Below are 17083 nucleotides of genomic sequence, written 5' to 3' on the forward strand. Positions count from 1 at the left end.
AATTCTGCAGGTAATCACAGGTGAAATAAAATATTACTCGTAAACTGACTAATAAGTTTACAAACAAACCCCTAATATGAAATATTATTCCAGTAAACAAATAAAATCCCTGCGGAAAAATTATGGTTCACCGGTTAGACTAGAAGTAACAACCTAAAAAAGGCAGGAACCAAAAAAAACACAGGAAAAAAAAAACCTGAAACCATTCTGCAAGAACAGGTCAAAAAAAGTTGGAAAGATTTGAATTATACGACCTAACACTCTAAAAAGTTTACAAAATTCTATCTCACAGTATAAGTCATAGTTATGAAGTTCTGCGCAGGGAATTTACTTCAATCACATTAAAACAAATTTACACAATTCTATCACCCACCAGACAGTCCTCTAACTTTTCGTCATCACTTTCCTCCAACTAGCTGACCCTTTGTCAAAAGACATAAACCTTGGCAGACTCAGCAGGCTATTCACCCTTACAACACCTTCAAGGGCCGACCATTCCTCTTCTTCTGCCGTTGAAATGCACTCAGCTAGACTCCTCTGAGACTGGCCCACCCTATTTCCGGGATGCTTATCTTCAGCAGTTTCTATTACGGGCACAATCTCATCACAGCATCTGACAGTACCAGAATGCTCAAGCATAATAGATCGTGAAGGTGAATTACTGCCAATATCTGTGGGCTTATTATCATTTACTGTTACAGGCAGCACTTCTTTTGGAGTGAGAGTAGCTGTTAAATCTTTCTGTTCTTGAGCCACATTTGGTGCACATGCATGGTCCAGATAGAGGCACACAACAGCACAGTCATCATTCTTGGAGGTAGGATATTTCAGCCTCCATGCCCTTGTAGCACAATCTATAAGGGCTCTGGCTGCTGTTGCACGACCAGGGGCAGAGGCCACAATATCCACAGCTTCTTTATTAGAAATGACATCCCAAACCTGTGCCCAAAATAGTAAATAGCATTAATTTTAGATATGCACTAAACTGGCAAGGCCAGCTTTGTCCACCTCATTCATTTTATTTATGATACGCTAAAGTAAGACTACGAAACTGAACTACATTGCGGCGAAGAGAAGCTTAACACCCAATAAAGGAAGGCTTTACGTATCAGTCCCACGGAAAAATGAAAAGTTTTTGCAATCACTTAAGATACACATATGTAAAGAGTAACAATACCCCGTCAGTTGCAAGAATAATGAACTCATCTCTCTCAGTAATCCGGTGATAGTAAACGTCTGGCATTGAAATTAAACCAAAGTCCTTCAGACAGAAATCTCCAAAAGCTCTAGCCATTGCCAAACCAGGTGTGTCACTATTAGGTAACCATACACGTGGGACGTCTGGTTCATCCTGCAGCGCAAAAACCCTTCCTTTGCATTCCGTAATCCTAGCAGCTTCTCCTGAAATCAGAGGGTAAAATTAAAAATCTTCATTTTCTTCTATAAAATTTTGAGGCTATAGAAAATTAGTTAGCTGTAGACCGTCTCTGTTCCTCGTGTATTTTTTTTTATTACTAGTTTTGCATCATCATTATGTGTTTTACTTCCTATTTCTGCTGATTATGATCTGTCTTGATATTGGGAGGTGGGAAGCTTACTTGGAAGATTGGGTTTTAAGTCAATTGTCAACTGTTCAGCAGTCAAAGAGTTATCCTTGTCTCTAGTTGCCAGCACAGCTCTTGAATCACCAACATTTCCGATTACAAGATCCTGACCCTGAAGAGCCATGTTCATAATTGGTGATGCCATTCGATATCAGTGTATAATATTCTTCCACGATAACAAGTTCTTTCCACATAGAGTAATCAATAACATTTTCAGTAGACTAAATTTGTTGTTAGTACTTAGTAGCATCTTTAATGTTCCTTATTCCAGACAAATGAAGCGAACTAAGCAAGCAAGGAAATTCTTTAAGATAAAAAACAATATCGAGATGCAATAAAGACGATGTTTTGAGGAATACCATAGGGTATTTCAAATAAATGGCACGCATAGAAATTTATAAGACATAACAGCTGGCTAGAATGACAAAGCAAACAGATACACTCGCCAACAATTGCCGGTTTGAAATTCTCCTAATGGAAAGGCTAATTAGACTGGATGGATGGTGATAGAATGTTGAGGGTTCAAGCCTTAGTGAAGGCATGAGTGCGTATATAAATGTCTATAATTGATCGTAAACCAAAGAAGTGGCCTATCTGGGAACTTGAATTTCATTTGAAATTCTGAACTTGATGAAATGAAATTTTGAACACACACACACTCACAAAAATTGGTTTCAAAACCAGGATATTCAAATACTAATATAAAATTGAGATTTGAGAATTTGAAATGACAAGTTGACAACTCAAATCATGCATTTGAAATGAAATACAAGTTCCCAAACACAATCTATAAGAATTCTTATTACAAGCTTACTGCTAACAAACTGCAGATCAACACATAATACCACAAGACTTCTATTTCCTGTACAATACAACAGGAACAAGTGAACAACCCTGGCCTCGTCTATAAATGAGCCAAGCAAATGAAAGTAAATTGCTATGAACAACGTGTTCCAACATCATTAGCTGAAAATTTAGAAATTCAATTCTCAACAATATATTTTTTAAATATATTAAATCGAGCTCCGGCCCCCTGACTTGCAACTTGCAAGTCCAACCTATATTGCTAAGTACCCGGCAGATGAAGGTAGTAATATATGTGACTGTTCAGGGAGTACACGTTACCATAAGGCACATGATATATACAGACAAAACCATCATTGCATATGGTCCTAATCAAAGATAGTATCTAACTTTTTCATGCCTGCCAAGATGAAAGAGTTTGAACCCTTTAATAGGACTGCCATATCTACCTTGAAGCTTAAACAATAGACTTTTGATTTCTTCTCGTATCTTTACGCAAAGAACATCAATTTATAATATATACACGTAACATATATATATTCTTACAATCATCAGGCATCATCTACATGGTATAGCATCCAAATTTAACATGGTCAGTCCTCAGACTAGCTCTGACTTGTAATCAATGGTAAGTAAAAGAACATGTCTAGAAGGAAGGGTAAGAGGAAAGCATTGCAGAGAAATTAATATCAACTAATCATTTTTCAAGCAGTTGTTTGTATTTTCTTTTTCTGAACACTAATTATCCCACTAGTCATGTATAGTTTGCATGTTTCTTTATCTATATAGCATGTTTATACAGATTCATAACAGGGATGGAAGAGTGATAACAACAAATCTTTTGTTTTCAAAGTTCTTTCTGTTATTTATAAAGAAGTAAAGAACTACTTTATCTTTAAGCAGTACTTTTGATAGCTATTAAGCTATTCAATATGATTTGAATATTTGTTTTAACTTGAAAGCACATCTGAAGAGATTCGTGATAGAGTAATATTAACTAATCATTCTTTATTAAGTTCTTTATATTTTCTAGCTTTATCTCTCGTCGCTAGTCGTATTGGATCTTTTGCAGGTCTATTCATCTGGAAAGTATAAACAGAGAGAATCGTTATTAGAAGTCTGGATCATCACTACAGTTGCAACGAGAAATCTACTAGACTAGTTAGTAGTCGTTCAAGACATTTTTAGTAAAACTATAGTGTAGTAGTGTACTTCAATACAATCTTGCAAAAAGGTTTACCTGCTGTACCAAGGCCACAGTCGTCGATCCACTACAGAAGCAATCAATAGCTGGATGCAGCTTTAGTTCCTTATCCATTAATTTGAAAGCTTTCAACATTGACTGTCTGAGCGGCCAATACATTTCTGGGAGCTTCGTATTTTCTTCAGCTTCCAGGGGCTCACACCAACCATCATCCATGTTTTCATCTGCATCTGTGCTTCCAGCTGCATTCCCATTCTCAGCAACACAATTACCGTTTTCAGTTTTATTTTCAGCAACACAATTTTGATCATTGTTTAGATTACCATTCCACTGAGCGCTGAGCAGCACTGGAAGATTATCACGCACTTTCCTTGCAACCATATGACCATAAGGACCATGACCGTCAAATACTCCACAAAAGACCGCATCACCTCTTGAGCTGAAATTCTATTGTGAAACAATCGAACCAAATCATAATAAACCCGATCAATAAACAGCAGGATTGAATAAATGATCACGTGAGAGAATTCAAACAACAATTGTAATAAATATAATATAAAAGGAAAAAATAACTTAATAGTTAACTCATGTCAATCCAAGTACATGATACTGGGAAGTAAAAGACCCATTTACCTATTTGAATCTAGATGCCACTATGAAATGTATAAACCAGAGTTCCGCAAAGTCCAAAACATCAATTACCATTTCAAAACACCAAATAGATCACATCATAATCAAATCAAGTAAATGAGTCACCCACCTTTCCAAATTAATCATTGTAACTCATGAAGACATTGTACACACGCTAAAACATTCGAATTGCCTACAAATCCTTGTACCACATCAAATCAGCAAGAACAACAATATTTACACCCTAACATACATCTGTTACCAAGTTTAAACTATAAAACACAATTCAAAACATTAAGTTCCAGTTCTGAAAATTTCAAAAAATCCAAAAAAATGTATAAAAACATCCATAGCTAGTAGAATATAAAGTTGACCAAAACAAATATGAGAAGAAGCAAAACGAACCTCCCAGACGATCATTGCATCTTGATTGGTCCCTTTTTTACCCTGCTGAGTATACAAACAAGCTTTACTGCTAGCTCCATTCCCAATGAGCCTGCCCTGAGCCAGGTGAAGCGCACGCTCATCCACGCCGCCAAACTTGTTGACCTTGGAATCCAAAGTCGCCCCACTTGAGATCTTGTTTATATCACCATCCCCTCGGCAAAACGTCGAACAACACGCGCCCATTGGATTCAACAGCAGTGAATAAGTTGGTTAAAATAAAGCGAAGAATGGAGTGTTTTGAGCAGAGCTGCAGCTGCTGCTACAAGGTGGTGGTGTTCATTATTTAAATGGAGGATCAGGAGGCAACAAAAACCCTAGACAATTAAAATTCACCGCACAAGGAGGAGCGACGGAGAGAACGAGGAGAGAGAGAGAGACAGACAGCGAGAATCAGATGATGATGCTGAGTAGGTATGAAATTTATTACACCAAATTAATGTAATAAAGCATTAAGATGTTAATTAAAATATAATTATATATTTAGAAAAATGATGACTCGCTTAAAAAAAAAAAAGGAACAAAAGTATTACTCCGACGTTATTTATTTTCTTTTTACCACTTGTTGAGTCTGTGGTGTTCGCCAACTCGTGTGTTTAAGAGGTGGAACAGAGTCGGAGAGAGAGAGGTATCCGTGCGGAGAGTTTGGATGTATTATGATTTATGTTGTTGTTGGGTTGCTTTTCCGATGTTTTAAAGTTGAAACTGAACAGTTGATGGGTGCTTGCTTTACACTTTTCAGTTCTCTTGGAGAATATGTTAATCCAGCGAGCCACCCAACAATAACAACGCTTTTGAGTTGTGTCTAACTTAGAGCAACTCCAATGCACCCATTCCTTATATATATTTGATCTACATGGACAAGATTTGAGGATTGAGAACAGAAAGAGCTCCTCCAACGCAACTCCCTATCCCCTATTAATTTTAGGTGAGAGAAAGTTCAACCCCTTATTTGAGGGATGAAAAAGTAACCTCCTATATGTTCCATGTCATCACCAGCTCATATCTCCTCTTATTTTTCTGTTATTTATTGGTGCAATCTTTCTCTCTCCTTGAGTTGTATATAGAGATTTAAAATATATGGAATCAAATAGGGAACACCGTTGGAGCAAAATAACTTTTTGATCCCCAATACTTTAAGTATTAATCAAATAGGGAACACCGTTGGAGCAAAATAACTTTTTGATCCCCAATACTTTAAGTATTCATTAATATATAATATTTTAGGAGTTGAAAATATGGAATTGCATTGGGCTTGCTCTTATCTATATTGCCTCAGATTTTTTTATTCATGTTTAGATTTTTGATTCATGATATAAGTAAACTCCCCTCGGGAAAAGAAACAGTATATATTTTAAAGCTAATGAATAATTGAAAATTGAAAATTGTATGTTAATGTTTAAATTAACAAATTAGTTTTTATGATTTTTTTATATAATGAATAAATTATTTTTTAAATGTTATATCAATATTCTTTTCAATTTCACTTTTCCTTTCATATTAATTGTCCAAACATTTAACTTTCAAACCATTTTGCATTTCAAAAGTTATTCATATATGGGTCTTCAAGCATATATTAAGCGGGTAAAAGGACTGTATGGTTTAATTCTAAATTTTTGATATAAGTCGTGTTTAGAAGTTAGAGTTTTGGGATAAAATTAGAGGTTTGATATGTTTTTAAAAGTTTGACTATTTCAATTCATTAACGATAATGTTTGATAGCATACGTATCGAAATAGAGATTTGGGCTCAAAAAACCTACTTTGAAGAGATTTTTGGATCATAGATTTTGATATGTGTCATAAAAAATAAATTCAAACAACTATCTAATTCGATAATAGCTAACTGTTAATTTCAAAACAGGATCATATACATGATAACAACCTTTTGTGAAAAGTTGTCTTGTCTTGAGATTTTTTATTTTTTTTTCCTATAGACGAATGTATATTATGTATGTTGTGGATAGCCCCACACACATATATAAGAATAAATATTCTTTTTGTTTATTACATTTGACTTTTTACATGTATCTTTAGGAGGTTTGACCACATGTTTAAAATTATTATTTTTGAAATTTTCGTTTTTTGAATAAAAATATTTATATTGCATTTTTATTCAGGAAAAAAAAATTACAAAAATATTAATATTTACTATATTTTCAAAACACCTAAAGTTAGGCGTAAAGAGTCACACGCAACATTGACCGCAGGAGGAAATAATTTCAAAAGACAGTATAGATAATTTATAACCCTAATTTTAAGGACGGTCATTTGTTTTGCAATTAAGAGGAGCGGGTGATATGGTTCCATCCAGGGGTGAACATAACCGACCCAACCCGCGAAACCCGACCCAAACCAACCTTCTTTTGAACCGATTAAATCGAACCGTCCAAAACCGATAGTTAAATGGGTTCATTTTCAAAAAACCCGAATAAATTGGGTTGGGTTAGGGTTTAACATATTATAACCCTTAACCAACCCAACCCAACCCGTTTATATACAAAACAAATAAATTAGTTTTTCTCACATCATCTTTATATTTATATCTAGTGATGTTACAATATAGTGCATGCAAATTTTCATGTCACAAACAAAACAATTAATTGTTTCTTAAAAGCGGACATGTAAATTGAAACAGAGGGAGTATCTATTTTTATTTCTATTTATAAAAATATAATTTTTTATATTATCATGTCACAAACAAAACAATTAATTATTTATTACTTTTCACAAGTCCGGTCCTTAATTTTTTTGACATCATAATATAAAAATTCTAAACCGATCAAACCGACCCGAACCAACCCAACCCAATATAAAAAGGGTAGGGTTGGGTTAAACATATATTTTTGGATTAACGGGTTGGATTTTTAAAGACCGAACTAATTAAGTTGGGTCGTTTTATCGGCTCTAACCCGACCGACCCAACCCGTGTTCACACGGTCAATATTGCTTAAGTGATACTCCCTCTGTCCCAATGAATTGTATACAGTTTTTTTTTTGGGACGTCCCATCAATTGTATACATTCCAAAAGTAGTAAACTTTTATAATATAAAACATTATTACGCCAACTACTTTCTTCCACTATCTCCATTCTATAATAATATAAACACTATTACACCCACTACTTTCCTCCACCATCTCAAATTTATTATTAAATATAAATAGGTCTCACCACTATACTCACTTTTCTTCCAATTTTACTCATTTCTTACCCATTTTCTTGGTTTCCGTGTCACAGCTATTTGTATACAAATGACCGGGATGGAGGGAGTACTGTCGACCGTTATAAAAATTATACTACGAGCGAGTATTTTTTGGTGGACCAGAAATAAATGATAGTTTACTTGTGCTTACGGGATACTTAAATTTGTTTTTTTTTTTAAGATGGATACTTAAAGTTGTTGCTGATCATAAATGAGAATAAAGTAAAATATTCCGTACATGAACAACACATCGGATGTCAAAGTTGCCGTCCCGGCCTCTCAAGTGACGTCAAAATTTGAGTTTACTTGACATTACAAAGAAGAACATAGTAGTATAGTAGTGAAATGATGCATAGACAACTGAAAACAAATCAAAATAGGGATGCAACAATTTATATTATATTAATATTAATATATATCATAAAATTATGAGTATACCACTTGATCTAAAATAAATTTTGGCAAAGACATGTAAAGCATCCAAAGCAGTAAAAGCAGCCACGGAGTTGGAAGAAAATGGGCGTGGACCTCTTTAAATATTTGGTTGGTTTAAAATAAATTGGAGAATCTGTCATAATACAACATTATTGTATGTATATACTGTGACATATAACATGAAATTTGCTGGAATCCAATGTCAACAACGTATTCTTATACATTGTGTACACGTACTCTTTGTGCTTGCAAATTGCAATCAAGCTGTACAAATCCAGAGATTCTAAAAGGTTATGCTGTGTTTGGAATTTGGATACGTGTACATAGTATTATCAGTCTTTTCAAAATATTGTTAAGTTATTTAATAATTTATAATAATATTTTGTATATTAATCTCAGTAATATTTTTTTATCTGTTTTTAATATTTTTAATAATATAACATTCTAATAATTTTCAAAGTTTAAAAATACAAAAATGAAAATAATTATATATATATATATATATATATATATATATATATATGAGAGATTGTATATCACTGATAATTCTTCAAAAATATGAGACTATATTTCTTTAGTGTTTTAGAAAATTACAAGGTGATCTCGATTTTATAAAACATTTCTTATTTAATAAGTTGAACTATAAAAAATTATTAAACTCACTCCTACAAATTACTAATGATCAAAAAACTTAAGATATATCTTAATGTATTGTTTATTGATTATTTACCAAATAGCTCAAAGATAATATATACAGTATATCCTAGTGTAAGTTAACTATTCTTTTCTTTTTTTCTAAACAGTGTAAGTTAACTCTTGTGTGCATGAAATGCATTATTGTATTAACATATTCAGATTCAAATATTCGTTGAGTGACCTCTTTCCACTACAATTATTTACATCAATTATTAGTCAACTCTGAAATACGAACCAATAAATTTGCGTCAAGAATCTAGTATACAGCAGCCAATGGTTTTGAATCGACTGTGACTTGGTACTATTTTTATCTTGGTGCAAAATTGATTATTTGGCCCATTACTTTCGCCTAATAGTATATAGGATCTTTTTGTATAAATATGCAGCGATCATTTTGATCTATTCTTTTTCTTATATTTATTAATACAGTACATTTCACATTATATTTCTTCTCAAACTATTTTTTTAATTTAAATAATATAATAAATTATAAATTGATTTATTAAACCAATACCAATATTTGCTAATTGTATTAGTTTATTTTATTTAATTGAACATGTGGTTTGAACTTTCAGATATTTTCTGTCTGTGAGCCAGCAGGATTGTGTGGAATCACTTGATGCTAAAATGACTCATTAACTCTCGAGAATTTTTAAAAATTGATCGTAATAATATAAAATTACTCTCTTTACGGAGTTGAAAATAGAAAGATTCCAGCCACCATCAAATTTTATATGCGTTGATGAGACAATCCAGAAAAAACAACTTCGCCCAACAATTATCAACTACTCTCTCTAATAGGACAATCTAGAAGAATTGTGTTAAGATAATGGGGCCGTTTGGGTTAACTTAAAAGAAGTGACTTCTTGCTTATAATAAAGAAGTGGAGTAGAAGTGAGAAGTAAATAAGTTAATAAAGTGTTTGGAAAAGAAGCAGAAGCTGTGAGAGAGAAGCTAGCATTCTCAGCTTCTTAAAAGTGTTTCTACTTCTTTGCACAAACGGGTCAAGAGAAGCAGAAGCCAGAAGTAGCTTCTGCTTCTCTTGGCCAAACAGGCCCAATGATAAACACATGAATTCCAAGTAACCAACCATCCAAATGAGCTAAAGCACGAGCTGCGTTTGAAGGACTTTTAAGGGCACAACAAAGAACCAAAGAATTTCTTTCACTTTCATTCTTTATGATGACTTTTCTTTACGAGAAAAGTTAAAATCAAATGAGTCTTGTTTATCACACTTATTGAGTTATTGTATGTTGGAATAGCAAAGAAACTGGTTTCTCTAAGAAATCCATTTTTACATGAAAACTTAGACCACTGGGAATTTATGCCAATTTATGAACGCAATTTCCACAACACAAAATATAACCAGAATAAATATAAAGTGATTGCATAAAGTATTACAGGTCCAGGTCCAGGTTCCCGACATACGCAGCTTAACATGTTCAGCGGAACAAGGTATTGAACGGGTTAAGGTCCAGGTTCCCGACATACGCAACTTAACATGTTTAGCGGAACAAGGTATAAAACAGCTTAACCCGTGCTACATATCATCTAACAAAAAATTGTCTCGCCACATGATTTTTGACCTTCATGCTAATCATGCTAATCATTCGTACGTGGCTGCTAAGTATTAATAGCTCTTTCCTAGAAGCAGTGTGGGCTTTTTCTGAAAGTAACTGGTAGTATTGTTTTTAGGAACTCTGTCCACGAGCAGGAGCGCAGAACGCTTGCTTTTATAAAAGTAACAATGGACTTGAAGAAACTCATAAAAGTTCCAAGAAATGCAATATCATCACATATTTCAAATATTTAACTTGTTGATCTCATTTTCCTAACTTACCACCCACCACCACCCTCCATTGTCTCCTATCGTCCCAGCCTCCTTTTATACAAGTCTGTTTCTCAGCTTTCATCAGCAGTTAGCATCTCGTTATTGGGTGCATATAAAAATCACTTGCCTGACAAGTAGCCCATACTGATGTATAAAAAATCTCGCTCTCGGCACAAACTCAACTTAAGTGTTATGCAACAGGAGTTTACTCTTTAGCAGAGCTTCAAGAATACTAGTTGTAAACTACCTGTAAACTAGTTGAAACTTCAAAGAATGTTGATGTCTTCATATGAAGCGAGTGCTCACAATTTCAGATTGAAGTTTGAGGATACTAGCTAGAATTTGATTTAGTCGGGTCTGGTGTGCTGATGACTGCCTATAAGTATAGCGCGTTTTGTAGATAACCAAGAGGGGGGCGCGGGGTGTTACAAACCCGAACCTTTGCAAGAAAAACATTTGTATTTCAAAATTATGTGCATAGTGAAACTTACTACTAACTTTGAGATAGTTAAATAGGAAGAAATGGTACAACTACACCAAATTTTACAAGCTCCATTCGTAGACTAATCTAAACGAGATAAACAGATACAATAATAAACAAACAAAAAATTGTTTTGGACCTTTTGCTCTGATTTCAGCTCAGTCGCTTCTATCGCTAATTGCTGTAAAGGTCATAGTTGGTTGTGTTGAATGACTTGAATCTTTTGATGAGAAGGTGGTATCATTACTGTACAGGCCTGAGGATGTATTAGTGCAGGAGTTCTTGTTCATAGCAGGCTCTGGTTTAGGAGCGCTTTTAATTTTAAGGTCCATGAAATCAGAGATTAGACCAGGCTTGCATATAGTTCTATCATTACAGTTCAACTCACCCTTTAGCATTTTCACTACAGTAGACATGGTTGGCCGAAGCTTTGGGCTGTCTTGCGTGCAGAGAAGGCCGATTTTCAAGAAATTGGAAGCCTCTTCAGCATCAAAGTCTCCGTTTAGGAATACATCAACCAACTCGAACAACTTCTTTTTTTCATAGTGGTCCCATGTCTGCAACACAGAGATCAACATTATCAAACTACTTTCCAACAATTTGGTAGACCAGTAAAATCATATTTCATTGTGATGTAGTCATGTAAATTTGTACATGGTTCATCAAACTGATCAGAATGAAGACGAGTGGCTGTTAGTAAAAGTTAAGACTTCTAGACTTTAGTCGGGCAATTATTTCTGATATACTTGCTCAATGCTAATACCATCTGTGCAATTGGCTAATCTGACAAACATTTTATTATTATATGACCTTAAAACATATTCAATGTTCTTGTATACTTTGTTTCGAATTGTTAGTTATGCATGTACGGTGTAATATTTAGATAAAATAAAATTGCCTGTCTAATGAAGATATATGTGTATAGCAAAGAGGAGGTGAGAAGACTATGTCAGTATGAAAAGACAGGATGTGTTTACATGTTTTCATTATGCCATTTAATCAATTATAAGCTACTTCCCAAGTTCCTTTACCCTTTCCCGGTCATTTAGATTAATATTTCCCCTACAAATTTACCACTAAATTACAGGGGACTGGCAGTTAACACTTTAAAACCTTCATATCTAAATATTATGGTCTTGCTATGATTATAAATATCAAAAAACTTGAAAAACTCTGCATCTCTGTTTACCTACTTATTAAAATTCACTTTGCTTAATTTCATGTTTACCTGGTTTCTACAGCATAAAAATAATTGCTGAACCAGGTAAAACTTTGCAATATGAAACATAATAAACATGTAAACTAGAGATGCAGAGTTTCCCTGGTTTGTCATAGTGACAGTCATCCAGAGTCATAATACTTGATATCCCACATCTCACACACAATACATAGCCTTTTATCTCCATACCCTTTCAAGAAGATATTGCTCTTCAACAGGTAGACGTGTGTTTGTGTTGCATCTCCCACAAACAATTTCCATCAGAAGAACCCCAAAACTGTATATATCTGCTTTACGTGTCAACTGTCCTCTTATTGCATACTCTGGTGCCAAATAACCTCTGAAAAAACATTACTATTTTAATCAGATATAGATGAAACGGGACAGATGCTTAAAACATGAATCTGTTGAAATGAAATTCGTCTTTCTAAGACAAAACCACTAATACAAGTATCACTATGGAATTAAGGACAAGCCCCAAGGTGTCATGGCACATAATTTACTCAAAACATATAACTTGGTGAAAGATTGTAGTATAACTGAACAAAAATTATCCAATTATCAACGAAATTTATCCAATTATTGAACTAAAAGAAAATTTTCTTTAACACTTACATTGTTCCTGCAACACGGGTGCTAACATGAGTCATATTATCAGGGATGAGCTTTGCTAAACCAAAATCTGAGATTTTGGCTGTCATGTGCTTATCAAGGAGGATATTTCCAGCTTTAATGTCGCGATGAACGATATATGGCTTCACTTCATCATGAAGAAAGGCAAGGCCTCTTGCAACATCAATACATATTCGTCTTCGAGTTCGCCAATTAAATTGAAGGTTGCTGTGACCTCTACCTGACAGTAGAATCTCAGCAAACATTAGATACACTTTTTTGCAATTTATTATATTATTGCAAAATGAGGATCAGCACAAAGCAGTAAAAGGCACGTGTCACAGAGACCATATTCTTGAATCAGATAACAAACATATAACTTTGAATAACTCAGAGAACAAACATAATTGTGTTTTTTACATGCTATTAACAATTCTTCCATAATAATCATTTTTACCCAAAATCAATAAATTTCATATTATCCTGACACTTCTGTTCCCTAAAAGCAATGAATAAGAAGTGTAGACTTACCCAACAAGGTTTGTGCAAGACTGTTATTCTCCAGGTATTCATAGACCAAAATTCTCTGATTATTTTCAATGCAACAGCCACAAAGTTTAACTAAGTTTTCATGCTCTATATCAGCAATAACTTTAATTTCTGTCAAGAACTCTTGTGTTCCTTGTGCTGATTTAGCTGAAAGAACCTTTATTGCAACCATATCCCCATTTTTTAGCTTTCCCTGATTATCAAAATTTGAGAAAGCTTTGTATTAGTATTTTAACAGGAACGACATTATACAGAATGATAGATAGCACTTGCGCAAATATAAATAACATGAATTTGAAAGTAGGGACCTTAAAGACAGGACCAAATCCACCCTCTCCAATTTTATTAGCTTCACTAAAATCATCGGTTGCGATTTTCAGTTCTTTATAGGAGTAGACTTTAGCACCCTGGACGCCTGAAAGCTCTGCTTACATATTTGAGAAATTAAGAAGTTTTAGATGTATGCTCTAAAAACCAGTGAAAACCATCTTAGTTTTAGATGATAAATGACAAGAATATATCAGCTTTAGATGTTTAAACTCGATATATACTCAGGTATGACACTTTACCTTCATCAAGTTCACCAAAACGTTTAGATGGATCCAATTTCCTACTACAAAAGAACGGCAAACAAGGCATAATGTTATAATTCACCGAGAGTCCTCTGTGAAAATTTGGGCAGCTGCTCTAGGTTCTAACCCGTCAAACTGAAATGCAGTGGAATATATGTTATCCCAGAAACATCATCTTGCATGCTGAAATAGATGGTCTACAATATATAAAATTTTATTTAGCGTCTAGCACTCCAAAAGTAGGATGATTACTAAGTATTAGCACAAAGAAACCAGTTTCCAATTATAACAAAAGGTTAGGCAGATACCATGTAATGAAATTATGCGAGAACATTAGATATGTTCCAAAGATAAGAGATGACAACCATCTGACTATTTGAGCATATAGTTTGTGCCACTTTACATCAATAATTATCAACCAACTGTAACTTTAATCATTCTTTTTCAAATTCAGAAAATACACGGCTCTACATTGTAACATGACGTGATTACAATAACACAAGTCATACTAGTAGATGTAAAAGCAAACATACAAAACTCATCATAAAGAAGACAGACTATAAAGTGAGAACCAGTTTCCACAAAACTAGCTTAAAATGTTCCATGTACCCATATGCCACCAACCACAGTAACAAATTAACTTTGTTTAAAGTTTAATTTGATCAAAACCATGAACATTTTCTTGAATTGCAACAAAAATAATCACTTCTAGTTGTGTCTTTATAGTACAAAAACAAAATTGAAGATTATCATTCAAACTTCCTTGCAATGTAGACCAAATGAAACTATGCTAATTTGTAATCAAGAAACAAAATACCTCTATCCTCACATTACCAACAAAATAAAAGAACAAACTGCGGTATCTACAAAGAATTTTTAGAATATCTATAAGGCCATGATCTACCGACTCTTTACAAATCCATCTCTGCAGAATACAGGACACCAAACAGATCAAAATTTTGCTTCATCTTAGTCAACCATCGCCAAGAATCTCAAGACTTTTATCAAGAACAACAAAGGTATGAATTTCGAAATTCACATAGCAATATAGCATCATAGTCATAGCTTATGCCCTTAACATATGTAGAGAGAGTCAAGGAAACAAAAATATAGTAAAGATCATGCTTTTCAAATTCAGACACATACATAATCAGGGAAATCGAAATCAGTGAACTTGAACCAAGAAACAACAAGATAACCTAAAAACTACATAAAATCACAACTCGAAACCAAACATCTAGATTTTAAATAAAAAAAAGGGGGGGGGGGGGGGCAAAAATAAAGTACCTGAGAAATATGATTTGGCAGAACAGTTGAGAGATGAAGAGAAAGGAGCTGAAAATATTGAGAGGAACAAAAGAAGTTTTAAGAGGAAAACTTTGTGCGAGTAAATGTTGACTAAGTTTATTATACTAGTAAATAATTAGAGAGCTCATACTCTATATATGTGAGTTATGTGTGTATGTAATAATTCAAGGTCCATGAAGGAATGCGTCCGCTCTTTGAATATCATCTTTATTTCTCCGCAGCTGCAATTTCATGAAGAAACGGGCAGGTTGACTAACCACCTAACACTGGCGCGTAAAGTCAATGGGCGCGCGTGACGACTACAAAGCTCCTGCTGGGTGTCTCCACGTGGTCCTCGTAGGATGTTTTCAGTTTAGTCCGGTTTATTTATGAGACTCGGTTTGTTTACACGCAAATTGTGACAGGATTAAAACTCACACTTTAAGATATTAAAGGTGGGATTTGGGTGGCCTCAAATCTAAGTGAGAATAAATCTAATTTTCAATATCTTATTATGATATTAATTATTATATTAGATAATTTGTAATATTAAAAATTTATTCAAATAAATTAGATTAAGATTTATTTTTCACTTATAAATAATTTCGCACTTATTTTGAGTTAAACCAAAAATATCTATATATTTAGGTTCACAACTTCAGATTTCTTCGTTTCTTTGCAAAGCTAATACTTAATTATATATTTGTAAATAATATGTGATTATAAAACCTTAATGTGTGTATAGGTGTATGTGGTTATTTTCTAAAATTGAAGATCAAATTTAGTGGTGATAATATAGATTTAACTGATAAATATTTATATACATTAGTAAGAGTAAAAAGTTTATGAATTCATGACTTATCATACAAATAATAATAATTAAAAAATCTTCACTCTTTCTATATTATAATAATAATAATATAATAATGTTTAAGGAAAAACACATCCCGTGCTGGGAAAATATTCTATTGGTAACTCTATAAAACTAATAGTTGACATGTGCTGATGAACTATTATACTCCCTCCGTCCCACCAGGTTCTTTACAGTTTCCTTTTTTGGATGTCCCATCCAATTCTTTACATTCCAAAACTTACCAAAAATAGTCAATGGGTCCCACCACTTCCCAACTTTTCCTCCCTTTTCATACTACTTTTACTCCACTATCTCTCTTTTATTCATTAAAAATTGATGGGTCCCACCACTTCATCCACTTTTTTCCTCTTTTCCACTATTTTATACATATTTTTTAACCTCCGTGCCCAAACCAAACGTAAAGAATTGGCTGGGGGAGTACAATTTATACTCCTAAAGTTTAAACTTGCTAGCTACAAATTGTTGACCGGAAAAGACGTAAAGTCATTTGTACTTTCATCCTTAGGAGTGATCGATTACTTGTACAGAGTACTCTCTATAATATAGAGGACTACTTGGCCAAGCTGGGATATAACAATTCAAAAGTTGCAGAAATGCAGACTGGTATTTTAGTAGTTTATTACAATGCGAGTATTATT

At 33.8% G+C, this 17083-nt stretch overlaps 2 protein-coding genes across 3 annotated transcripts; both read right to left on the bottom strand.

Moving 5' to 3' along the window:
- Nucleotides 1-220: 220 nt before the first annotated feature.
- LOC108219285 (probable protein phosphatase 2C 66) lies at nt 221-5470 on the bottom strand. The gene is made up of 5 exons (XM_017392649.2): nt 4648-5470; nt 3649-4059; nt 1599-1716; nt 1178-1401; nt 221-939 (listed from the first exon to the last, which is right to left on the bottom strand). Exons 1-5 carry the CDS (start codon nt 4870-4872, stop codon nt 385-387), a joined length of 1533 nt encoding a protein of 510 aa, XP_017248138.1. The 5' UTR covers nt 4873-5470; the 3' UTR covers nt 221-384.
- A 5821-nt stretch (nt 5471-11291) lies between these two features.
- Nucleotides 11292-15868, bottom strand: LOC108215918 (cold-responsive protein kinase 1). 2 transcript variants are annotated; one of them, XM_017388544.2, is made up of 7 exons: nt 15572-15868; nt 14282-14419; nt 14021-14136; nt 13695-13905; nt 13167-13404; nt 12741-12891; nt 11292-11889 (listed from the first exon to the last, which is right to left on the bottom strand). In XM_017388544.2, exons 2-7 carry the CDS (start codon nt 14349-14351, stop codon nt 11491-11493), a joined length of 1185 nt encoding a protein of 394 aa, XP_017244033.1. In that variant the 5' UTR covers nt 14352-14419; nt 15572-15868; the 3' UTR covers nt 11292-11490. The 2 variants fall into 2 exon arrangements, with proteins under 2 accessions (XP_017244033.1, XP_017244032.1); XM_017388543.2 differs by having other exon boundaries at nt 14282-14481; nt 15572-15867.
- Between the last annotated feature and the right edge of the window lie 1215 nt (nt 15869-17083).

Source organism: Daucus carota, chromosome 4, assembly GCF_001625215.2.
Source record: "Daucus carota subsp. sativus chromosome 4, DH1 v3.0, whole genome shotgun sequence".
NCBI lineage: Eukaryota > Viridiplantae > Streptophyta > Magnoliopsida > Apiales > Apiaceae > Daucus > Daucus carota.

Coding starts and splice junctions, on each gene's coding strand:
- LOC108215918 (XM_017388544.2), bottom strand. CDS start 14,351: ATGCCTTGTTTGCCGTTCTTTTGTAGTAGGAAATTGGATCCATCTAAA. Junction 13,906..14,020: donor GATTTGGTCCTGTCTTTAAG/GTCCCTACTTTC, acceptor TTTGATAATCAG/GGAAAGCTAAAAAATGGGGA. Junction 12,892..13,166: donor ACCCGTGTTGCAGGAACAAT/GTAAGTGTTAAA, acceptor ATGTTTTTTCAG/AGGTTATTTGGCACCAGAGT.
- LOC108219285 (XM_017392649.2), bottom strand. CDS start 4,872: ATGGGCGCGTGTTGTTCGACGTTTTGCCGAGGGGATGGTGATATAAAC. Junction 1,402..1,598: donor CTTAAAACCCAATCTTCCAA/GTAAGCTTCCCA, acceptor CTCTGATTTCAG/GAGAAGCTGCTAGGATTACG. Junction 940..1,177: donor TTATTCTTGCAACTGACGGG/GTATTGTTACTC, acceptor TTTTGGGCACAG/GTTTGGGATGTCATTTCTAA.